This window comes from Callospermophilus lateralis, chromosome 17 (assembly GCF_048772815.1).
Source record: "Callospermophilus lateralis isolate mCalLat2 chromosome 17, mCalLat2.hap1, whole genome shotgun sequence".
In the NCBI taxonomy this organism is placed as follows: Eukaryota; Metazoa; Chordata; class Mammalia; order Rodentia; family Sciuridae; genus Callospermophilus; species Callospermophilus lateralis.
The window spans coordinates 19722062-19748415 of NC_135321.1; the positions used below are offsets into that span (position 1 = coordinate 19722062).

General features: G+C 39.9%; 1 protein-coding gene across 1 annotated transcript; it reads right to left on the reverse strand.

Moving 5' to 3' along the window:
* Positions 1-626: 626 nt before the first annotated feature.
* On the reverse strand, positions 627-9337 carry Dynap (dynactin associated protein). Its single transcript, XM_076837336.1, has 3 exons — positions 9281-9337; positions 5760-5924; positions 627-1010 (listed from the first exon to the last, which is right to left on the reverse strand). The coding sequence occupies exons 1-3, from the start codon at positions 9335-9337 to the stop codon at positions 627-629; spliced, it is 606 nt and encodes a 201-aa protein (XP_076693451.1).
* Positions 9338-26354: the final 17017 nt, after the last annotated feature.

The following is a 26354-nucleotide window of genomic DNA, read 5'->3' on the forward strand; positions in this document are numbered from 1 at the left end:
ACAGTTTTAATAATTTTATAAATCCTAATTGTTGATTTCATAAAAATTGGGGTAATTATCCCATTATCCACCGTCCATGGTGGCATCATGGTAACTTAGTAATGGCAATGATACAGATTCAGCTCCTGTAGAAGAAGTAGATCCAATATAAATTCTCAGGAAAGTCAATGTGGGGAGTAATTTTAGGCTAATTTGCAGTTGTCATGACTAAAGGTTAACGAGATAGAAGAGATTGTTCTGGTGACTGATAGTAACTTAGTTAAGGTTAAAATGTTAATGGCAGCACTTGTGATTACTGGTGAGGGTAATCAACACTTATTGTAGAGTAAGTAGAAGTTCCTGTAGTTGTGGGTTAAGTGGATGTGGTAGTAGCTGTACTTTCACTTGACGCACAGGTAGCCATGGGTTTCCTTGAAAAGATGGTGGAGGTGAGGATCTGGCTGTCAGCTAAGCATCAGTTGCACTAGCATGTGGTGCTATGAAGTCACAACAGCAAGTCTGATAAAGTGGCAACAGCTGTTGTTCAACTTCAAGGGGTAAGAGTAGCTGCTGTGGTTGTGAGCTGGGTTGTCGGGTAGAGGGGGTAGATTCCATTGAAGCAATGGTTGTGGCTCTTCCAATAATAGCTATGGAGGAGCCACCGTACCCATGGATTCTGTGGCAGTGGTGATATATCTGGTTCTAGTTGAAGCTGTGGTGAGGGGTGCTGTGGTTAAAGGCTGAGTTGAAGAACTGGTTGTGGTTGTAGATTCTGTTGAAGTGGTGATAGTTGAAGGTTCAGTTGAAGTGGTGGTCACTGTAGGTTGGGAAGTAGTAGAGGCTGTTCCAGATTCCCTATCTACCACCCCTCCATTGTTTGTGGGTAGCTGGATAACAACGGAGGAATTGCTTCCTCGATTATTCACCAGGCATATGACGAGGACTCCAATTGCTGTTGTTATCGCACAGGCTAAGAGGCAGGCCAGGAAAACTTTCCACAGAGACCAGTCCCTGCCGCTATTTCCTTTCACCTAAGAAGAGTGTGAATCAAAATATCACTTATAAAGACAAAAATGTTTACAATGGGTCATCCTTTTTTTGTGTTACTTACAACTTACAATGTATTGTATTGACTTTGTTTAAATCACTATATGACTCTGGAGTTTAGACTTTAAAAACATCCAGCTGTTCATCCAGGTGGAAGAAACATCATGCTTTCCCGGACATTAGAAAAAAGACAAATCTGCCAATATCCCTTCTGTTATTCTATTTTCCTTTTTTGTTTGTTTGTTTTCTTTTAATAGACCTTATATATTAGGGCTATTTTAGATCCAGGGGAAAACTCAGCCAAGTGTATATAGATAACCTACGCACACCCATCCCCTGCAGGTACATAACTCCCCCATTATCAATATCCTGCACCGTGGCTCATTTGTTATAATTGATAATTCCACATTGGCAGCTAATTGTCACCCAGAGTCCATAGTTTATGCTAAGATTCACTCTTGGTATGAAACACTTTATGGATTTGGAAAAACATAAATGCATAACACGTAATGACATATATTCAACCTTGTACAAAGTAGTTTCTCTGCCTTAAAAATCACCCATGCTCCATTTATTCCTTCCTCCTCCATCACTGTCCGTTGTCTTTTCATGTGGGCAGACAAATATTTTTAAATGCTAAATTCTCTTTCACACACTTGATCCTCCACTCAATGCCATTACCCCAAACTCTGCTCCACTTCCAATATCCATCATTTCCTCAAGGATTTTGTCTCCTAACCACCATGTCCTCTCCCTCCAGCTTGTTCACCCAGCCATTCCATGATGACCTTTCTTTAGTTTGATTAAAAACAAAACAAAACTTTGGTTCAGTGGTTAGTACTTCACTACATCTTTCCTTGTCCACATTTTGTTCCATTATTTAATAGCACTCTTGGTCATTCCCTAAAGTCTCTTGCATTTCCCTCTTTTCATCTCCGCTGGCTGGCAAATAAATGATGATTCACTTTCTCTGGTCTTTGGAGCAGTCACACTGTTCTGAAAAGCCAATCACCTGGGCAGATCCCCTCCTCGAGAGGATTTTTTGCATTGCTCTGACACCCCCTTACAGATCTTGGATCAAGATACTCCCTCAAATCTCAAGTACGACCTCAGTCTTCTTCTCACTCTTCAAACCTGTAACCTCCACCCATCGTTCCTCGTGCACAAATCATCCCTCCCCATTCCAATCAAATGGCTTTCCTTTTCCCTCCTTCCTACTTCATGGGAAAACTTGAACCCATCAAATGAAAACTCCACCAACTACCAAACCTGCAAACCCAAGCTACCTGAACTTCACCTCGTTCTTGGTTGACAGAAGAGCTATCCTCTACCATCTGAAGCTGGTGCTCCACCCTGTCTTTTGGGTTCCATCCTCTGTGCCCTTCCCAGCAGATTTTCTCTTTTGATTACCCTGGATGGAATTTCTTCACCACTTTCCTCATTCAATCACACTCCAAACAAACTACCAAAGAAACAACAGTCGCTTTACAGAAAAAAAGAAAAAACAAACAAACCAAAAAAAACCTCCTTTGATTCCAAATCACCCTCCAACAACCCTTTCTCTTTCTCTGAAAAACAAAATTTCCTGAGAGTCATTTGAATGCAGTGTCTCCATTTGCACACTTTTCAGCCCAATCCGGTTGGGCTTCTGCTCCCACCAGGCCACTGAAATAGTCACCAATTATATTCATTCACTGAAGCCTAAATGCCCGTTTGTAAGCGCCCTTCTTACTGAAGTCCTCCGCTGCGTTTGCCCCTGGACTCCTTCCCTTCTCCTCTGTTTTACAACATCTCTTTCTTTTTGCTTCTGAGACACTCCATTCTCTTTCATGTCTTCCAAACTCCCCAGAATCATCGGTTCCTTTGGGGGGCTCATTACCCACTTTCAGCCTTTGGTGAAGGGGATCCCCCACTCACTGTCTTGACAGGGTCACAGTGAGGATGAATGCTGGCAAAGCCACGCTGGTTGGTGGGAAACCGAAACCATGAGACCCTTTTTTATTTAATTGGGACTTTTCATTTTCATGCTTATGTTTCTGACAGGAGGCATGAGTATGTTAAATGCCAAACAAATTAAATTTCAGATGGCTAGAGCATAACAGGTAGTTGATGCCTTGGAGGCTGTTCTACTACCCCTCAGCATATCAAGGACAAAGTAGAAGGCTGTTCTTCTATCTCAGTACATTGTGGACAAGCCTGATAACGGACAACAATCATCCTTTGAAAGGTCATGAGAATTTTAGGCACCACATTGATTATATCAATTAGTCCATATTTCCGGCCTCTTAGAAAATCTAATCACTATGCTTATTTTACAAAGTTCACCACATGCAGTCTCATTTTTGATTAAGGAAAGTTATATTATACACTTAGGAAAGTTAAAACATATAAAGATATATTCTTCTCTTTTTATAAACCTTTTCTTACTTTACATAGGGATATATGATGAGCATAGTTAATATTGGTGGAAAGTGGATTGATGTTTAGAACTTACTTTCTATTGAGAAAGTTTATAAAGATATGAGAACTAGTGCACCTTGATTGAGAAACAAAGAAACTCTTTGAGAAAGCAGCTCAACCAGTTTTATGAGAATAAATTTAGGAATTAATTAAAATAGCTTTATAAGACACAGTTTTAGAAGAATGTTAGAAATATTATTTTATTTAGATTCTTAAGTTTAGAAATTCTTAAGTTTTTAGTTGTATAGGTTTCTGATATGTTTTAAGAATGATTTATAAACTTTAGGAAGTTTTAAATATAAGATTTAAGGGGACTTTTTTAGATGGGAATTTTAGATTAGAAATAAAGTACAAGTGTACTTTAGGTTAATGATTGGTTAGGAGACTTAGAGTCTGGTTACGTAGTTTGGCATTAGTTAATAAGAAAATAGCGTATCTTGGGGAAAATAGTAAATCTTGGGAAAATCTGAAAAATGTAAATTAGTGACGGATTTTAGTAATGATTCTGTACTTTTAATAATTACATAACTGAAGGTCATATCCTGGAAAAATGTAAATTAATGTTACATTTTTTGTACCCCCAATCATGGTTAAGGAAATGTCATGTCTTGGCAAAGTTTTAAATTGTATAATCAATGACGTATTGTGAATCTATAATGATGAGAAAAATTAAACGATGACCCAGAGAAAGCTGCATGAGCTCTCTCTCTGGAGATTGCTCCAAGGGAACGACTCCTGACTCATCTTTTCGCCGACGCCACTCATCCTTCAGGACTCCCTGGATCCCGCTAGGGCAGGACCCCGGCAAGCCTTACCGTTGACATTCTCAGGCTGTCATCTCTTTGCACTCTTGTTTTGAGATCAGCATCTTTTTTTCTGTAAATATCTTCAGCGGCACCAAGACAGCAGGAGCAGGATAAGGGCCAGGTGTGCTGATCACCAAGGCCAAGGTAGCCCTGTGACAAATTGCATCTTGTTGATGCTAACTAAAGACACTGAGGGCTTAAGAAAAGGAAGTGGGACGAGGCTTATGTGCATCAGGTAGGAGCCTCTAACACTGCCTTAAACACACTTGAGGACTTTCATGAAGCAAAATGCACACAAACAATGGAGAACCCAACCTCCTCTCCTGTTTTGGCACCTCAAAAACAGGATTCTGGAAGTCTCTTGACTCTCTTTGGGCAAGTTTCCCCTCATGCGTTAATGATGGAAGACACCTGCAGCAGTCATTGTTATCTCTGGTTGCACATCAGATTCACCTGAGCAGTTTTTAAAAACCATGACTTCATGGCACCCACCCGGAGCTTTTTATTTAATTGGTCTACAGTGCAGCTCAAGCACTGGTATGTCTTAAAACAGTTCCCAGGTGATTCTATCATGCAGTTAGCATTAAGAACCAGTAGACCATTGTTATCTTTCAATTCTATGATTAATATGACTTAATAACCTCTACAAACATAAAAGAAGCATTTTATAACTACATCCTATTGACTTCATTCATTCTGTCACATTGCCCCAGAAGCAATATGAATAGTTGATAGTTTTAATCCAGGATCAAGAAAGACGATTCAAACTCTTCTGAGCCTCTATAGCAAGATTAAGCAGGGATAAGTAGAAATTTCACAGAACCCAACCAAATGGTCTAATGAAATCAATAATTTATAGTCAAGGTCAAGTTGCTATATGAAAGCTAAAGCCAGTCATGAGGAAGAGTTAGTTCTGTCGATCAGATGTGAGGTTAGGAACCAAGAAGAGCTCAGCCTAGACTCCAAAGCTGGCGCAGAAGCTTCAGAGAAGATAGACTTCTATGTCAAGATCATCATATAAGGTCACATGAAAGTTAAATAAGATTCCATACACAAGTTCAGAAGTTGCAACTGTCTAAGAAAATAAAGTAATCACCAACAGAGTCAGATCCATAAGCTTTAAATAGGAGAGTTTTCTATGAGAGTGTGATTGGTGACTTAAACCTTAGAGGACCAATATGTATGTTCCCCTGCCACTTCCCAACCATGCATTTGTACCTTACGTGTATTTCTTTGACTTTCTTTCGTATAGGCTTTCTATCTATTGTCAATTTAATTCCAAACTAGAACATTAGCTCTTTGAAAACAGGGACTTACCATAAATTGCCTTAACGTTACCTGTAATTATACTAAACATTAACATGAATGCAGACAATTAATTAATTGACTCCATTTCCTAGGAAAGAGCAGATCAAGTGCATTGCTACATACAGCACATTCCAAACTGAGAACAAGCTCCAACATTACCTGTATAGTGGAAAATTCTGGGTGTGGGCATTGTGAATGAGCAGTGACTCCTGGGCTCACCCACACCCCAGATAAGCTGGAGGAGACATCAGCGGGTACGTCATTGGAAGGTGGACACAAGGATGTGGAACTATGAGCCTGCTGGTCATCTGGACACGTGCTTGGCTACAAAGATGAAGCATAAGTCAATAGGAAGCCATGGTATTGAATTTCTAAACTTGAACTCTTCTCCCAAAAGTAAACAAATGTGACTTTTTAAAAGAATAAATGTTTTCTTAACCTCTGAGAATTAAGAACTCCAGATGGATTATTAGATAGCACATTTTGACTGATTTTTCTAAGTTACCAATGTTTCAGCCGAGGAACGCACAGCATCCCCTCCTCCTCACCACCCTTCAGGATTGTAGTAAATATCCTCATGGTGCAAACTGCGGTGGGTGGGCATCTAGATCGCTCTATAAGCTACAGGACGGGTGAGCTGAAAACATCCTTGAAGTTTTTCAGGTACCACCTGCTCAGGTCCTCTGGGAAAGGAGTATTGAAGACAAAGGAGTCGAAGTGATTCATCATCGTGACACAAGCACTAGAGCCCAGACCTGCCAGTGTTAAGGCCACACTGAACCATATATATATATACACATCTGTCCAATGGAGCTTGTGATCCATGAGAATGACAAGGCACTTGTCCAGGACGTGATATATCTTTACTGGGCTCCTCCTGGGCATAAAACTTCACACCAACCAAATCTCTACTCACAAGGAACTCATTTGCTAACAAACAGGAAATAGAAAGAATTTGTGTATAATTAACAAAAGCATAACTATAAAATAATGTAGAGAGGAAAGGATGGATCAGGGTCGACCATGAGTGAGTTTGGTGGGGAAGACATTGGGAAGAGAAGGGTTAAAAGAGGGAAGAACAAAGTGAAAACGAGAGCAGGTCTGTGCATCTTGGACAAAAGTGTCATTACATCTCCCAACCAATGCAGAATTGCCTGGGCCTTTTCATCTCCTAAGATGATAACATTCACTTTCTAACTGTGAATCAAAGGCGTCTTTGCCACTCTTTGCTCCTCTTCAAAAGATTAACCACTTGTAAAATTGCTGGGATGATTAATAAGTCAATAATCACAAAATGACAAAAGCAATTTGAGGTACACAGTACGCATTCTGTAAGTGCTATCATTATTGTCCTTAGCAGCATTAGAACATTTATTACTATTGCTACAACCACAAGTAGATTTTTGATCATGGTTCAGTAACCCGTTACTAAATAGCTAGAGAAATTGTAGGTCAACCAACCAACGAGTTCCATTAAAACTGTCAAACTGAAAAAAAAAAAAAAAACCAAAACATACACACACACACTAAAACAATCAAACTAGAATTGTGTATAGTCATTGATTCATCAGTAACTACCATTAAAAACACAAAGAATATAATTGTCATTAAATATAAATAAGATGTAATACTGTTGGCAAGAAAAAATTAGCTAAGTTAATTTTTTCTGTAAGTGTTATGTCAATGAAATAAATAATAGCTCTTTCTTTTAATGAAGAAAATTAAACAAAACCCACCTGTTGTTCACTAAGCACATTTGAAGAAAGTTGAACACACCTATATTAACAACCTTACTCATTTTCCTACATGCTGATTCTGATTCATTAGTTATATTTAGTTTGCCTATGATTAGTGAACTTGGACATTTCAATGCACTTTGTAAACAAACTAAGACTCAATCACCAGGCTAATTTTCCAGAATTTTCTGGCCCTGTCAGAATCCCAGCCCTTTCAAAGAAGGAAAGTAGTGGGAGGGTCTACACCAAGGGTGATGATCCTGTGACCTGGGCCCAGCTTTGGAGTGACAGTGCAGCCTGGGTAATGATCTCATTCTGTGGAGTGGCTCTGGTTCTTAGTATAGGTGGAGTTTCTTAACAAAATTGCTCCATGTGGAGAGCTCTGGATAATGTATAACAGGAAAATCACAATTAGCTAATGATAGCCATAGGCAACTGAAATGCATTCACTGTATTTACCAAAGGAAATTCAGTAAGCTATTTTTCCCCCTAATTTTGTAAGGATTAAGATCCCATGTATGCCTCACAGAAAACCAAAACACCAAAGTTTATGTTGTTTGTAACCTTCCAATAATTTTCAAATCTCATTATGAAATTTGGTCTTAAGATAAAAATGTATAGCTCTCTCTAGGTATCTATAATAAAGTGAAACAGGCAGTCAGCTATCCAGATGTACTGTAAAAATGGTTTGAGATAATATTTGTAAACAAGTTCAAGTTTGCTGTTTTCTAGAGAAATTACCGAGATGATGAACCCCTTCTGAGTATTTGGCATCTTGAAGATTCAGAGAGTGTCCAATTCAGAAGTGAAAGAGAACATCCACAGGAGGGTCCCTTGCTTAAAGGTCCAAAAAGATGGACTCTGCTCTTGTGCTGAACCAGGAGTCCCCTGCCACGCTCTTTCATTCAACTGTCACTTGGTGGGACACTGAACTCCCTTCCTGGTTTATCTCAGGATAGTGCAGACTGGCTGCCCACAGCTCCACATAGCAAAGGCCAAGTATTTCTTCACCTAATTTTCACATATTCTTTGGGCAATGAAATGTTAACTTCTCGTTTTTAAAATGAGGAGTTAAACTTCCAAAACTATGCTCTTCCTTTTACTGACATGAAGGATCACTTAGTCAGACATAACCAGATAAATACAAGCACTTGTGAAGAATATGCAATGAAGGCTTAATTCTTGATATTAAAGCATTTTTTAAAAAAAAAAAAAAAAGAAAGAAAGAAAGAACATAGAAAACTGGGGATGTAGCTCAGGGACAGAATACTTGCCTAAAAAAAATGTAGATCATATTTTTCCATGAAGCAGGTATTTTTTAAATATTTTATTTTATATTTTTAGTTGTAGTTGAACACAATACCTTTATTTCATCTATTTACTTTAATGTGGCGCTGAGGATCGAACCCAGGGCCTCGCACATGTTAGACGAGCGCTTTACCACTGAGGCACAACCCCAGCCCAGAAGCAGGTATTTTCAGCCGATTTATTTCTTGGGCCTAAAGGCTATATCTAGGATTAACATCTGGTTTTCCAGTCTATGTAGAAATATGCATTCTGACAGGTCCAGGAATTATATATAAAAATCTAAGCATCAAATTGAAAAAAATATATAACTTAACAAACAATAACATCTTTGGGTTTTATGTTCATATGATAGTGAATGCAGAAAGTTGAATGGGTTTAGTTGTATATCACAAAGGCATAGAAACGTCCCTAAAATTTTACATCTATAAAGATTTCAAATACTGTCAAAATATAATATAGAAAAAATATATCAGGGAAGTTGGAGTAGAAATTCTTTCCAAGGCCACTCTTCCTCTTGGAAAAGAATATAAAACTAGGACCTTGCCAATATAGTCATAAAGAGACTAAATAGCTTGTAAATGCTGAAAATGATACTATAATATTGGCCAAATATCAAAATGAAGCAAAAATACTCACCGGCTGATTTCCAGAGAGTTCAACATTCACTACATATTTTCCTTGTTTTCTGTCCATTCTTGAGCTGCCAGTATCAAAAGTCAAACTGCAAGAAGATTTTTTTTCAATTTGTTCGTTGTCCTTTATATCTGCAACCATGAGAAATCATAAAAAAAAAAAAAAAAACTTGTGGGAAATCACTATGATGCATCCACAACAGGTGTGGATTAAACTAGATAATACATAATTAAACAACAAAACAGGATCCACCTCAGAGGAGGAAATGACACAAGATCAATACTCACTCTCAGAGCTATTGCAGCTACCTCCAAACAAGCCTCCTGACAGAAAGAAATATGGTCTTGCATAATTCCTCCTTCTCTCCTAGCTAGCCCTTTCCCATACCTGCCTTCTGTTCTAGAACTGACGCAAATCGGGGAGAAGGTCTGAGGGAGAAGTTTGCCAATGTTCTCTCCACTGAGGCACAAATGCCTCCATTTCCCTGGTTGGCACCATCTCTTAGGCACCGAATCCTTAGGGACACTTCACCATTTCATTTCCTCTGTTCGTCTCTGGAAATCCACTGGGTCAGTTGCTCAGGTAGTTCATACACATTAAAAAATATTAGAATCAATTTTCTGGGCCATAATGGCAAAGGAGTGATGAATAGTGAAATGCTTTAGGAAAAGAGTTTTTTTTTTCTTTCAATCAAGAAGTCTGCTTTGACTTACGTTGAAAACAGGATGAACTCTTCTATTGATTTATTCACCCAACCAGTGAGAATACCGAGTTCCTATAATGTACCAGGTATTTTCCTCCTGCAAAAAGTTCAGCAGCAAACAAAACAGATCGTACTCTTACCCTTTTTACAGGACACTTCTGGATGCTGAATTTCTTTTTTCAAAAGTTTGACCTGTCGAAATGTCCCTGTGCATGTATTCAACACCTTCAGCTTAAGGCATTTTACAGGTTCAACCAAAGCCAACAGCCTTAAGTCCTGGAGCTTAGAGAACATGGGAAAACTGAAGCTGGGAAGGGATTTGTTCCAAAGAGCAGTTAAAGCCAGGGTAGTTTGCTCACTGTTGGATGAACCTTGAGGATATGATACTAAGTGAAGTAAAGCAGCCACAGAAAGACAAACACTGCTGGATCCCATTTATATGCGGTATCTCGAGCAGACAAATTCATAGAGACGGAAAATAGAATGGCGGTTGCCGGAGCCTAAAAGAAGAATTAGTATTTAATGGGCATAAAAGATGAGGAATACCAGAGATGGAAGAGGGTGATGGCTGCACAACTTCAGGGATGTATTGTACACCATTTAACTTTACACTTAAAAACGGTTCAGATGGTAGATTTTATGATACGTGTATTTTACTATAATAAAAAAAAATTGCAAAGAAAAACAAACACATGATAGAGTTACCCATGTTGAAACAAAGCCAGTTTGTATGACGGGGGCCGGGGTGGGGCTGGGAGGCCGGTGGGGGGGGGCGGGGGCTGGAGTTGTGGCTCAGCAGTAGAGCACTGGCCTTGCATGTGTGAGACCCTGGGTTCGATCCTCAGCACCACATAAAAAAAAAAAAACAAGTGAAATAAAGGTGTTGTGTCCAACTACAACTAAAAAATAGATATAAAAAAATTAAAATAAATAATAATTTTGTGAATGTCTCAAACCAAAGATTATCAGAAAAGCAGGACAAAACCTGGATTGCTACAGTGACCAGAGAGCTCGCATATCTTTCATTGCCATGTCATTATCTCCTGTGAAATATCTTTGTTCTTGGCAGCAGGATTTCTTGTGAAAAAGAAATGTGAAAGTCTTGACTGACACAGAGCTGAAAGAAAGAACACTTGGCTGGCCAAAATAAGGAATGAAAAGATGTGGAAGCCACTTCTCTGTTATCTAACAGAGAGATGAATTATATTGTTGCCTCAAAGGTTAGGTCAAAACTATTTTTAAATTACGTGATGCAAAAAAAAAAAAAATTCTTCCCTGAAATTTGAGTGTTTTCTGAATAACACTTCTTTGGTTTATTGGAAATCTGAAAATCAACATGACAATTTCATCTCTTAGGTAATATTTTAGGGAAAGGGATTATTGTATCTTATTTTTTGGTTGTGTTGTTGATATTATAACCAGTCAGATACAGAGTCTAATACTGACAGGCAACTCAATTCAAAGGTGTGAAAGATCCCTATGAAATAAACAGATACTGAAAAAATATATTTCTCAGTGCCCTATCAAAATTATCAAAGCACTTGAAAGCAATCATTAACAAATTTTTTTTAAAAAACTGAAACACTGTGAATTTTTAGGTGTGGCTGTCATACTGTCGAGGGTCCTCTTTACCATATTGTTTTACAAAGCTGAGCCAATACCAGGAGCAGGTATTCCTCAACTAAATCAAAAGCAATCAAAAGGTATGTAGGCAATACAATGGGATTAAAACAATAAGCCTTGTTCAAAATAGAAACTTCAGAAGGAAAAACATGCATGTCGCTGGATCTTCCAATTCCAAATTTAAAGTCTACTTAAAAGTTTTAAAAATAGTCATATTGACAGAATGTGGTCTATCGATTCTATCATTCCTAACTGTTTTTTTGAACACCTAACTTGTCTGGGACCAGAACATCAAGTTAGAGACTTAGACTGATAAGGCCCCTGCTTATTGAATATTTAGCTTTTACATTTTAATTTTCTATTTCATTTAAAATATAGTATTTTTATTTAATCAAAGAAGAGACATTTTTGGTTAATTTAAGGGTATTTTTGCAATGTTGTGAAAATGGGAGGAAGGACCATCATGTCAAATATACACCAACCTCAAGAAAATAAAGGACATGTGCAAACTTTATCTCTTTTTGACCACAGAGAGGCGTCACTGAATTGGTGACTTTTTTAGGGGTTGATATGAGATTTTAAGGTGACCTTTACTGTGGTAAAAAATTCTTTCCCCTACTAAACCATAATTTTCCTGGGTCCCTTGGCTGAATTATCCATTGGTCTCACCACCTGGATTCAGGTTATGATCCCTGATGAACAATTTCAAAATCCAAAGGCTTTGAGAACTAAAAACAGTTGGGGGCGGGGTATTTGTTTGTTTGTTTGTTTGTTTTTATCATACGAGGAGTCAAACTTAGGGCCCTGCACACACTAGGCAAGCCCTCTACCAAGTGAGCCACAACACCCATCCTGAAAACTACTCTTTATGTTTGGCCCAAATTTATTTGGCAGTAAGAATTAATCCAGATCCATAGGCCATTTTAGTCTTTAATAAATTGAGCACACTTATACTTATGTTCAAATATATAAATATGACTATGTACTACCACATATGTTGGGTACACTCGATGTGAAAGGAAAGCGAGGAACCGCGAGACAAAGTGAGCGAGAAATGAAAGATGGAGACCAGGCAGAGATGCACAGGAGAGTCTGTCAGAGCTGACAAATACATCTCTCCATAAACAAAGAGAGGCAATGCAGGCTTGTGGCTGGGGACTTTCAGGAGGGAGGCTCAGGGATTAGAATTCGGTAGGTCCCGATTTGGGTGGTGAAGGTTTGGGTTGGTATGAGGGAGTGGGGGAAAGGCCCTTGGGTGGGAAAGCAAAATTTTTCTTAAAATGGCGGCTGTCACTGAAGATGGCCGTCTAGATGCTAAGCAAGAACCTTACAGTCCCCCCTTTATTGTTTGTTATTGGGCCCCTTAAGGGACAGGGGCATTGACCAACCTCTGAAGCTTCTTCTTGCTGGGAAGGGGCAGCGTCTGAAGCCTTGTTAGGGGTGTGGGGTGTCATTGAGTCAGTGGTGATGGTCAGAGGGCACCAGGTGATGCTGACTCTGGACAGCCCAATTTTGGTGAGGGGGTGGAATTCCCGTAACCGAAGCCGGTTCATGGTTTGGTGAGAGATCCTTTGAATCTGGTCTTGAATAAATCTAATGACACGGGGTGGATATTGGGGGCAAGCATTAGCAAAAGGCCTAGGACAAGGAGAGAGGCCAGGAAACCCCGCTGGAGAAGGGGGTTACTTAGCTGCCATCCTTCAGTTCCAATGGCAGTGGGAAGCTCTGAGGCCTGAAGGAGATGAGAAATAAAGGGGACATCAGTAATTGAAGTTCCCTTGGTGGTAAGGAGTCCACACTCCTTCCAAATAGCAGAGTGGGAGAGGAGTGTGTGGAAAGCGTATTTAGTGTAGACATGGAGGGAGGCTCCTTTTGCCAAAGTGAAGGTTCTGATGAGGGCCACCAGTTCAGCCTGCTGATTGGATGTATTATAGGGGAGGGGAGCCACTTCCACAACTGAGGTTAGAGACAATAGCGAACTCTGCCTGAAGAGCTCCCTACTGAAGGAAGGAGGAGCCATCTGTGAACCAGGTGCATGTTGCCTGGAGCAAGGGGCCTTCCTGTATGTGGGAAGGATGTGGAAGAAGCTCCTCCAGAGTTTCGATGATGAATGGGTAAGAGGAGAAGAGGTGGAAGCCTCCTGAGGAGCGGGGAGGGGAGGAGCAGGGTGTAAAGGTGATCACGTGTGGAGGGTGAGACTGGGATCTTCCCCAGGGAAACCTGTAGGTAAAAGGTGGCAGGGGGTGAGGAATGTAAGCCCTTGTAGGTGAGGAGTTCCTTTAGGTGATGGGGAGCCAGGTTGGTGAGTGGGGCCCCAAAGGTGAGTTTCTTTGACTGGTTAATGAGTGGAGAGGCTGTGGCCACCGTTAGTAGGCAAGGGGCCCATCCCCCAATAGTAGGTCAAGACCATTGGATCAGGGGGGCAGCTGGCAAGTCTGGATGGAAGCATATATGAGGGGAGAAGGAAAGCGTAGCCCCCAACTTTGTGAGGATGTCCCTTCCCAAAAGGGGAACAGGGCACCGCGGGACGACCAAAAAGGAGGGGATAAAAATCACAGACCCGAAAGTGCAAACAAGGCTAGGGGTCTATACGGGTTGGAGACAGGGGTCTTACCTGAAATGTCCAGTGGTGGGTGCAGAGAGGGCGTTTGGCAGAATGGAGGGCCTGGTCTCACGGTGGAAATAGGATCGGGGCCCAGAGACACTCAGTGACCCTCGAAGAGGGGAGGGGGCAGACCAGGGAACCTGACCCCAGGTCTCAGCGCTGGTGAAAGGGAAGTGAGGAACCAGGGGACGGAGAGCAAGAAAGGAAAGAGGGAGAGCAGGCAGAGATACGCGACAAACAAAGGCCGTCTCTCCACAGAGGGAGAGAGGTAACGCCGGCTTGTGGTTCAGGACTTTTATGGGGCAGGCTCAGGGATTAGAGCTGGGGGTGGTAAAGGGTGGGGTTGGTATGAGGGAGTGGTGGGCCTTTGTCAGAAAGGTCCTTGGGTGGAAAAGCGAAATTTTTCTTAAAAGGGCAGCTGTCCCTGAAGGTGGCTCTCCAGATGCTAAGCAAGGACCTTACAATATGTATCATGTTATCTTTACAAAATTTTTAAGAATCTAAATTACGTGATATATCTGAGGCTTGGTTTTCAAGTGAGGGATTATGAGCTTACTATTGAAATAGTGCGATTTTTAAAAGACAACTGTCCCTTTTTACTCATATTGCTTTGAAAAGCTACTGCACTAAAGATTTCCGTTAGGAGGATGACCCTCACAACTGGCATTTCTGAAATATGAATGAGAAGAAGGAAATGTGGTTTATCCATTATAAGAAATGTCCCCTGTCGTGAGGAATGTTGAGATTGAGGGAGACCTTGTGTGGGTGGGGTCACCAAAAGTATTTTGATAGGTCTAACACATATTTTTCTTCTCTATACTTTCCACTCAGTTTCACTATGGATCTGACATTGCTCAAAAAGATAAAGTCAATTTAATAAAAAAATAAATCTTAAACCAAACAAGAATAGCTTTCACCAAGTTCGTATCATAGTTAATGGTGCTAACCTTGGGCAGCCTCTGACATCAGTTTGAGTAAATTAGTATTACCAGAATTTTAGAGATTTCTACGCCTACTCCAGAGGGTATCACACACTGTTCATAGCTGATCCTTATAATACCTACAAGAATTAAATATTACTGCCTCTTCTGGGGTAAGGCAAGCATGTGTTCAGGGATCTTTTACAAACCCTAAGACTGGACCCACGGTGTGGCCCCCTGATTTCCCATTTGTAAGTTTGGGTCCAGATCTTAAAGGTTCTCATCATAGATGGTTGGGTAGAGGGGAGGAAGGGTTTGAAATTGTGGACAAGAGCAGTAGACCCCAACACGGAGTGGCAGAAAGAGGCCAGGCATGCAGGTGACGTAAGATGGGACTTAGACAATGGGGAAAAGATGGAGTATCAAGATATCAACTTTAAAATATGAACTGAGAAATGAGTACTATTAGGGGTCGTCTTTGGTGCAAGAAAATAAATGGAAATTACATTGGAGTGACTAATTTGGTAGTCACTCTACCAATACAAAAGAAAAAATCATGAATATCACTATATTCATTCCAAGTATAATAATATTATTCATATCGGGGACTGTCTTTTCTGCTGAATATGAACAATGATTTCCACCACCACCCTTGAGGAGGACCAAACGTAATGAGTCTCCCAATGTCCATGTTGGTCACCCAGGTCACAAGGCAGCCAGAGAGTTCTTCAGAAAGTTTTCCCCTTGTCTAGCCCATAAAAATGTCCACCTACCTGACTTCCTGTCAAAATCCTAAATGGTGCCCCATGCTCCTTGGGGCAAATCCCAAACTCTTTCCATAGGCTACAAGTCTCAGAATTTTCTGGCCTTGGTGCCTCTTTGAATTTTCATCCTGCACTATTTTACACCCCGTGTACCACGTCCCCCATATTGTTTTTTAAAAAGTGTGTTAAGAAACATTTCAAATGTACAGATACATATCTCTCTCTATAAAGAATAACCTGGTAAATAAGCAAATTCCGTTACCCAGCCAAAGAGAGAGAACAGTGTCGAATGTACAATAAGAACTACCTTGGTAGCTACTCCTGAATATAATTGTCCTCTCAGCCTTCTCCCAGCTAATCACTCTCCTTAATGTGACATTTATATTGCCCATGATTTTATGTTTTAGCTCATTCCAGAAATATATGTTTGTGTGCTTTAAAACTTATTTGGTGTTTAACATCTCTAGCAATTAGAGAAATGCAAATTAAAACTACACTAGGATTTCATCTCCCTTCAGTCAGAATGGCAATTATCAAAAATATAAGCACTCACACATTGCTGGTAGGATTGCAAGTTGGTGCAACCACCTTGGAAAGCAGTATGGTGGTTACTCAGAAAACTAGGAATGGAACCACCATTTAACCCAGTTATCCCACTCCTTGGATTATATCCAAAGGACTGAAAATCAACATACTATAGTGACACAGCCACCTCAATGTTTATAGTAGCTCAATTCACAATAGCTAAACTAGGGAACCAATCTAGGTGCCCTTCAACAGATGAATGGAGAAAGAAAATGTGGTAAATATACACCATGGAATGTTACTCACCATAAAAAGAATGATTTTATAACTTTTGCCAGTAAATGGATAGAACTGGAGACTATCATGGTCTCTGAAATAAGCCAATCCCCAAAAAACCAAAGGCTGAATATTCTCTCTGATACTCAGATGCTATCACACAATGGGGATGGAGGGGACAGGGATAGAATTTCAATGGATTCTACAAAGAAGAATGAAGGTAAGGGAGAGGGAACAGGAATGGGAAAGACAGTGGAATCAATCTGATATAACTTTCCAATAGTCACCCATGAATGCACAACCAGTGAAACTCTACATCATACAGCCCCAAGAATGGAATCCTAATTAGAATAACTCATACTCCATGTATATATAATATGTCAAAATTCACCATACTGCCGGACATGTCTAAAAAGAACAAATAAAAAATAAGAGCAATTTTTAAAAATAAGTAAATAAACAATAGTAAACTTATTTGAATTCTACTATAATATTATATTTTCCATCATATGGAGAGCCGGCTCTGAGTACATTTATAAAACCCAATGACATGGACACTCTATTTCATTCATTTCACTGTTTCATAGAATTTTACCAATTGAAATCTGCATAATAGCCATCTCTTCTCCTATTGATAGAAATGGAGTCTGGTTCCTTTTTTACTTTTATGAACAGTGGTACTGTGAATATTCCGATATATACCTACGAATATGAAGATATTTCTAGTTGTTTAAGAGCGAAATTCCAGGATCATCGAGTGTCTCTTTTTTTTTTTTTCCAATGTCACCACATATTCCCAAAATTGTTTCCCAGGTTATATGAATATTTGCTCCCATCCAAGTATTTTTCACAAGTACTCCCTGTATTGTCAAAATTTTAACTTTTCTAATGTATATGGAATAAAAAATACTCAGCTTGTTTCGTTTTTTTTTTTTTTTTCACCCTGATTACATAGAAGTTGGAGTTTCTAAGATTTCTTTATTTTGCATTAAAACAGTTATTGTTGTGAGAAAATTTATGCCTGTTTCTGTGGAGGGGTGAGTGCATTTTAGAAATAAATATGGGGAGATTCAGAATTAGGGAGCTGTTTTCATGCTGCAGGGATCAGAAAGCTTCTGAATCAGCACATTTAATGCTGATGCAATCATGTCGGGCAGGGTGGGACACAGAGAGCCAACCTGTCCTCTAGTAACTACCTGTCTGGTTGTTGTATGTCTTCAGTTATGAGTCAGGCTAGAGGGTGTTGCTATCTCTGTTCAAAGCTATTTCCCAGCAACCCATTCCTAGAAAGTGGCATCACCCAGTTTCAGGGTCTGAGTATTTTATCACCCTATATACAAACTACTTGTCAAAATGCTGTAAATTTTTTTATTCGCCAAAAATTATTAAGCACATATTTAAATACATGATTAGAAGGGTTGAGTAAATGTACCTAGCACTAATTCAATAAAAGTGAAATTATATGTTTTACTATTGAGTCTGAGAAGATCTTCATATCTTTATAAATAGTTGTTTTTAACATGCTTTTGCTCAACTAAGTGATTTTTTTCCTCTGGGGAGACAGCAGAGATTTTGATTGGCAGCTAGCATTAGTCCTCCTTCCCCTCTCTGCAGTGCTCTGTACACCTAGAACTGAATTCCTGGAAATGACATCCAGGACCCCAAGCTCTGCCAATATGACTTACTTGCATGAGATTTGTAAAGTCAAAGGGAAAAGCAAGCATTTCTCACCGTAGCAGTGGGTCTGTCTGTCATAGGAGCTCCAACAGACAGTGGTTATTACTGTGACCAATGTATTTTGCCCTTTTATCCATTGACGTTGGAGCTACAGGAAACTGTGACCTGGTTTTAATTTCCTAACATGAAAAGTCAGGAAAAATCTAGAAACAGCCTACTGTCTTCAGTCCTCCAAGACTCCTGATAGTTGTGTAAGCACCTGATGTCTATATTCCTTTCTTCTTATACTACATAAATTAATTTCTCTTTTCCTAAAGTGTAATCAAAACGAAAGAATAATTACAGAAAACAAAGCTTCAAAGATAAGACTCTTGGATTGGTTATCCACTGCTGGATGTGGTTGAGTTTGAAGCATGATGACTTCGTGCTCAGTTGAGAACGGAGCATGCTCAGTCTGTGGCAGGAGCAGCGTTGGAAGACACAGTGGAACCTGGTACAGCTCACCACCGTGATAAGTAAGTGGAAACAAGACTCACGAGAATGGGATGGTTCTTTCCAACTGCCTTGGAGAATGGAAAGAAAGAAAACACGACACTCTAAAGGATAAAAAAAAAAATCTAAGCTTACAACAAGATAAGAAAATGAAGAAGCTTTTTGTTTACCCAGAAAGAAGCTTTTGGATGTTATAAATTCAACTCTTATTATATAACCAAAATTCTGGTTCTTCAAGTTGCAGAATCACACAAAAGTTAAATTTATTGGCTTGCCATTTGTTATACTTAATCATGTGTCCACTTTACTGGGCCTAAATATTTAGTCAAACATTATTCTGGGTGTTTCTCTGTGGTGGTTTTGGATAAATGTAACATTAAAATCAATGGACTGAGTAAAACAGTTGGCCTTCCCCAGTGTGGGTGTGCCTTGTCCAACCAGGTGAAAATCCAAATAGAAAACTATGGCTGTCCTCCCTACATGAGGGGGATTCCTCTTGCCTGTATGTTTTGGGGCTGCTATATCATTTTTTCCTCTCCCTTTGGACTCACACCCAACATGAGCTTTTCCTGACTCTCCTGGGTCTCTAGCTTAAACAACTGCAGGTCTTGAGACTTGTCAGGCTCCATAATTGTGCGAGCTAAGTTCTGCAAATAAATCCATCTCCCTCTTTCTCCTCTCTCCAGCTCTATATACATCCTCTTGTTCTGTTTCTCTGGAGAACCCTAACACATCAGGAGAGCTTGTCACTCATAATTGTCTCCAGATTTATAAAGAGTCAAACTTCAGCCTGCCCCAAAAGGAGCAATACAAATCTAGATCACAACAAAATATCTGCCATATGTTGCTATATAATACTTGACAGGAACCTAGGAAATGTGCATGGGAGTATATTCCTAGAGCACTGTTCCAGAAAGAAGAGATCACAGCATGAGATTGTGTGAGATGTGTTGATACAGATACTCCTGCTCAGTCTCTGGATTCAGTGTATTAGTTTGAGGAGCTTGGAGTAGCTTTAACAGTTTGCTTCCTCAATTGCATAAACCCTGGACAGAGTTGATTACATCTAATGGAGCTGAAAAAATTAAGCGGCTTTGATAATGTGTAAAACAAATAAATTAAATGGCCAAGGTCTTAAGAATAGATTTGTTGCAATGGGTTCCTCCTGGGTGAGATTCTCACCCACCCCATCATTATTTCCCTTGGAAGACCCAGAGTAAAGGCTTTTCATGACACAATGAGAAATGCAATCCCTCTGCATGGGCGTAGCACTATGCTGGATGCTCTGAAGGCTGGGGAAACAGACAGGAGGAGACAGTCTAAAAGGAGGGGGCAAGTTGCTTTATCTTTGACCCTTCATGTCCACGGTCAGGGGAACATTGCTTGGTGGGTCTTTTTGTATTTTGGAAGCTATGTGAATATTTTTTTGTTCATTTTTTTTCTTTTAGTTGCAGTTGGACACAATACCTTTATTTTATTTATTTGTTTTTATGTGGTTCTGAGGGTTGATCTGAGCGCCTTGCATAAGCTAGGCAAGCACTCTACCACTGAGTTATAGCCCCAGCCCCTTTGTAAACGTTTTTAATGTGTTGCTCTGACTCATCTATCAAATAGCCCTTTGGATGTCAGATTGAGAAGGTATTATCAGTGATGTTGAGTGGGCTTATAGCACATACTTTGAAGGGAGCTACGACTATAGCTGTTCCAGAAAGTGAATAATCACTTGCAGAAGAGGATGTAGTTTATTCACTTGGGATTTCCTGAGCTTAGCTTCTGCATCTCAGTCTCCCACAACCTGCTGGGGCTTCTCTGCGTCTGCCGGGTCATGAGAACAAATGGCCTTACTAATCTCCCTGAATTCTGGCTACCGTAGCTATGGAACAATCCTTTAAATTTCCACTTGAAAATATATTTGTTCCTTTTTTGTAAGAGATTATATACCTTCTAGCAATCTTTTTTTTTCATGGATCGAATTAAAGTTAATATTAATTTTTTTTCATTATGTTCTTGCTTGTCTTATAATTGTTTTTTCCTTTGTATGATTTAAAATGTATTTTATACCTTATATAAATTTCACCAAACACACCAGTAAGATGTAACATGTCAGAATGCTTTCCTTGGCTTATCGATTGGACTCATAACTCACACCTTGCTATGCATTAGGATCAACCGTGGGGGTGTTTATAAAGGTACATTACTCCTGGCCTACTCTTGCTGGTTCTGATACCGTTAGCCTGGAGAAAGCCCAGGCAGCATCAAAAGCAATTTAGACATCTCTAATACCCAGGAATTCTAAACAAAAAGTGAGTGCTTCAGTTAATTACAATAGTAATTTTTCTCATTGCTATTTCTTCTGCATATCCTTCAGTGACTTGGAAGACCGAAACTTGGTAAATGTCTTACATTTAACTAAATGCCTTTAAGGTTATCTAAAGAGTAGCAAACAATTGTGATGCTAAGCAGCAAAAATACCTGAAGAAAAATCATGAAAATAAACTAATGTTACACATAAAGACAGCAAAGGTGGTGCTTAAAAATTATTCTGTGTATGCTTAAAATACATAACATTTATTATTACTAAAGAACAAAGTGTTTTGAACAGCAAAAGCCTGCCATTCCCTCTGATGGGCCGCTTAATCTTATCAAAGCAACAACAATGTTGGAAATGAATACCAACGGATATTAATAAGAATTTGCCTTTGAGGTTTCATGTTAATTAAAGTTGACTTATTTTTTATGGTTTCAGTATTTTGCAATCATCCCTAAATTTGAGTTACTTTTCTGGGAAGCTATATGATCTAAAATTTTAGAGAAATTATCAAACTCTTACAAAACAAAGTATCAGTCCTAATGATCAGAAGATCTAATAGGGACAGAATACAATGAGGTAGAATTGGGTGTCATTTTGGAACTGGCACATGGGTGACAAACTAAATTGTTCATGTTGGTATAGTTTTAGTGTCATTGCTACAGAATTCAATGAAGTTTTTCTGCTTAGCCAAAGAATCACTCTTGATAACATTTGTAGATTCAAATCTGGGGTAGGAGCACCCATAGGGGTGGTTAGAGGTCACATAACCCAGGTAGTCAGTAGAGGTGCGGCTGGTGCGGAGGAAGTCCTGGTAGGGCTGAGTTTCTGTGACAAGGGTGGCATCAGTTCTCACACTGTGTGGCTTCACTGCAGGCAAGACTCCTGGCTGTGCTGGCTGGGTCTCAGCAAATGGGCTGGTTCCTTTTGCAAATGTGCATTCCATGGGCGTGACAGTAGCTGCGGCAATTGCAGGCTCAGTTGAAGTGACGGTGGTAGTTTAATTTGACATGACAGTAGTGACCGGTTCAGTAGCCATTGTGGTAGCGGAAGCAGTGGAAGGTTCACTTGAATTACTGGTAGGAGATGGTCAAATTGACCCGACAGTGATGGCGCCCACTGTGTATTAACAGCAGTTAATGTGGTTATGGGTTTCACTGAGATGATGTTTCTTAATGTGATTGCAGGATCCGTCAAAAGTGTTCCTGTTACTGTTGAGTAATAGATTTTTCATGTTTTTATTAGTGCATTCCAGTTATACATAATAGTGGGTTCGTTTTTATATGTTCATTAATGCATAAATATGATTTATTCCATTTCAATCTTAAGTACTTCTCTCTCCTCCCTCCCGCTAAATCCTTTCCTCTATTCCACTTGTCTTCCTTCTATTTATTTGTTTTATTGTTTTCATTTGCACACTATAGTTATATATCAAACTGGAATCCATTGTGCTATGCTCATACATGCACATACATAATTGAATCACTTTCAATCCCAGTTCCTTCCCGATCCTATCCCTCTTCCCTCTCCATTGATCCCCTTCCCCTCTCCCACTATTCTTCCATCTATTTTCATGAGATCCCCTTTTTAAGCATTCCTTATTTCTCTGTAATTTTCACATATGAGAAAAAAATTTTTGAACCCTGATTTCTGAGTCTGGCTTACTTCACTTCTCATGTTGCTCTCCAGTTCCATCCATTTACCAGCAAATGACAGAATTCACTCTTATTTATGGCTAAAACTCCATAGTGTATATATAGCACATTTTCTTTACCTATTGGTCTGTTGACAGGCACCTGCACTGGTTTCATATCTTGACCATTAGGAATTGTGCACTAATTGTGCTAACATTGGTATGCATGTATCAGTATAGTATAATGATTTTGATTGGGTATTGGTTTCAGTGAACTGGCAATGAGGTCATGGTGGCTACTGTGGTTGTAGTTTCAGTTAAGGGCGTTGTTATTATTTTGGCCATACATCCAGCAGATATCATGTTGACTTTTAGTGGTGCCGTTGGAGCTATGTGGAATGCTGCAGTCATAGGTTCAGCTGAAGGAGCCCTCATGGATAATAACAGCTGTCAGTTCATTATAAATTGATATTTGTAGGTTTCGTTGAAGTTTTGGTGGCTGGAATGGTTATTAGCTCAGAAGAAATTATAGCATTTAAAGTTTCAAGTAAAGTAAAGCTACTTGGAGCCTCACCTAACCTTGTTGGTATCTGTGGTAGCACTAGGTTCAGTTGACGTGGTAGTCATAGCCATTGTGATAGTATATTTGTGGGACGCCTGTTACACCAGTTAATTCTGTTGTTAGTGGTAACTGGTTCAGGTGAAAGTGGTGGTTTTTCTGGTAGTTGTGGTTTCAGTTGAGACAATAGTAGCGTTGGGTGTACTACAAGTGGATCCTCTGTTGATGTGGTGCTACCTTCAGGTTTAATTGACATGTAGTCATTGTTAAGGTAATAATTTCAGCTGATGTGGAGACTGGTAACAGGTGTGGTTAAAGTGTGGTTAGTGTTCTGTGTCATAGGAGGTGAGTGGGAAATAGTGGTGGTAGTGGTAACTATTATGACTTCATAGTCAGTAGAAGATGAGTGGATTTTTCAAGCAGCTGTTGCTGTTTCCACAGAGATGGTACAGTTGACAGATTTACCTATCCATTGGTCACAGTACCCCCAACGTTAATTCCTACCACCATTGAACTGACCGTCAATCAATTAAACTTGAACCCAGTTGAAGTAGTAGTGGTATTGTAGTAGCTGTGGTATTGTATCTGATGGGTGTAGAGGTGGCAGGGTTAGAGGTCTTTGTAGTATTAAGGCAGAGATAAAGTCATTGTTCCTATTTTTAATTACAGATTGCAGTGTTATGCAGCTAAGCACTAGTTCAGTTACTGTAGTAGAAGTTATTGCAATAATTGGTTTAATGGCAAGGGGGATAGGGGTGGCCACTATGGGTGTTAAGTTCAGCTGAAATTTTGTAGCCTGCACAGGTTAAGAGATGCTAATTGTAGCTAAGAGTTGATGAGTGCTGCCTTTGATTTTTCTATTCACCTGGTGTGGGTTTCCTGACTATTCCAACTGTGGGGCTGGCGGCAGTGAAGAATCAGGCTGTGGAGCTCAGTGTTGGTGCTGGTGTTGTGGCTGTTGTCATGAGTTTTATTGTGGAAGTGGTCACTCTAGGTTCAGGGATGATTATTCCAGGCTTGGCATCACCAGTGGGCATATGGATAACAACTGGCCCGGTATTATTTCCCCCTTTATGCACAAGGCACAGCTTCAGTACTCTGGTTATGGTTGTAATCCCATGTTAAGGAGGCAAGCCAGGGATATTTTCCACAGAAAGTAGACACTTAAGGAATTATATTTTGCCTGCAAGGGATATAAAGGAAAATACTGAGCATGGATTCAAACATTTCAAAGAAAATTTTTTCTTTGCCCATGTCACTGAAAGTGTAATTAATCGGAAAAATAAATAAAAATCGAGAAAAATTGGAGAACTTTCTAGTAATACATATTAGAGTCGATATCTAAGCTTTCATCCTAGGAAAAGATTGGTCTTATGCTTTGCCTAACACTAGGAGGAAATGTCCACCAACTTCTCAGATATTCTTGTACCTGGACCACCGCATTAAAAATTAACAAAGAGTTGATAGAAATTGGTTAAACATTTACATGTAGCCATCGTGAAATCAGGAAATGGGCCGGGGCCTCCCTACATCTGGAGAACCTTGGAAGCCTGACCAAAATCCCTTTCCTTCTGATCCTGACAGTTTCTGAAGGTGCTTCCTATTAGGTTCCCTAGGAGCCTCCCAGCGCTGTGCGTTTTAACAAGGTTGGGTCTTGTTCCCGACACATTCTCTGGCTTAGTGTTTCAACTGGGATCACTATTTAACTGCATGATATTGAGTTGAGACTGCTCCTGTCGGAGTTTAGCTCCTGTGAGTTATTTTCAGTTGGAGAATTGTTTAACCGGTTTTATCGTATGTAAGATACTGATAATAAAAACACATGACGTACAGAAATCACATAAAGATTAGTGCAAATAGAATAGCTCGTAATTTATGAAGCACGGTGCATGGGTACTGCTAGAGCTCTGTGATGGACACTAAGCCAGACCATGGGGTGAGCTTTTAATGAACGTCCCTGTCACTGGAAGTCCTCATGCATACACTTGGGATGATGGCAGAACTTATGTCACAGGGCTTTTGTGAGACTCAAATAGGACTGTGTATGCAAAGGTGGAATACACCTCTTCCCCGTAGTAAATTCTATATAGATATCTGTGAGATGAGGCAGGTGTTGTAAATAGAGATTTGTTGGGCAGATAGCATGGACTACAAAAAAGAAATCAAATGAACTTGAGTTTCAATCCCAAACCTCTGAGACATAAAGTGAGTCTCCTGACCCCTCTGAGTCTCCAGTTTTCTCATTCTTAACATGGTAGTCCTACAGAATGATTTTAAAAGATATTGTGATTTTATCTCATTTTTGCCTTAATTAGAGCACTACAGCGTAATGATCAGGAGCTTGGATTTTGATGGCTCAGTACTGAATATTTTGCCTGATTTGTAAGTAGACTAAAATAGCTGGCAATTTCCTTAACAGGTGAAGCCTCTATTTCTTCATAAGAAAAACTATCCTATGCCAAAGGCTAATGGTAAAGATTAAGCCAGATGATAACGTCTATAAGGCACTTGGTGCAATGCTCGACGGTTTTAAAACTAGTTACTGACAAGCTCAATGTCATACTTTATGAGTTCAGAGCGGTAAGAAAGGGGGATGTGAACTGATATCTTCAAGAAGAATGGGGCAGGTCTTACTGCTAAAAAAATGAGAGTCCTGGTCTTGGGGAACCCTGTTTGGTTGTCCAGGGGGCAGCTCTTGGAAGCAGACATTGATCACCAAGGCCAGGGAACCGAGGGGCATTCGTGGGCATCAAGGTCCACCGTGTCTGTGCCTTAACAAAGGGAAGCTTGTAGCAAGAGCATAATAAGTGCTGCCCCCACGACTCAGAATAAGCAGCATTTTCATTTTGCATAAGTGTCAAAAACAGAAATAGAAGGGCAGGCAGGTTGGAGGGCAGGCAGGTTGGAACCTTGCAACACAACTGAGCTCCAAGGCCGAGTCCACCACTGGCTAGACATGTGAATTTGTGCAAAACTACCGGCCTTCCAGAAG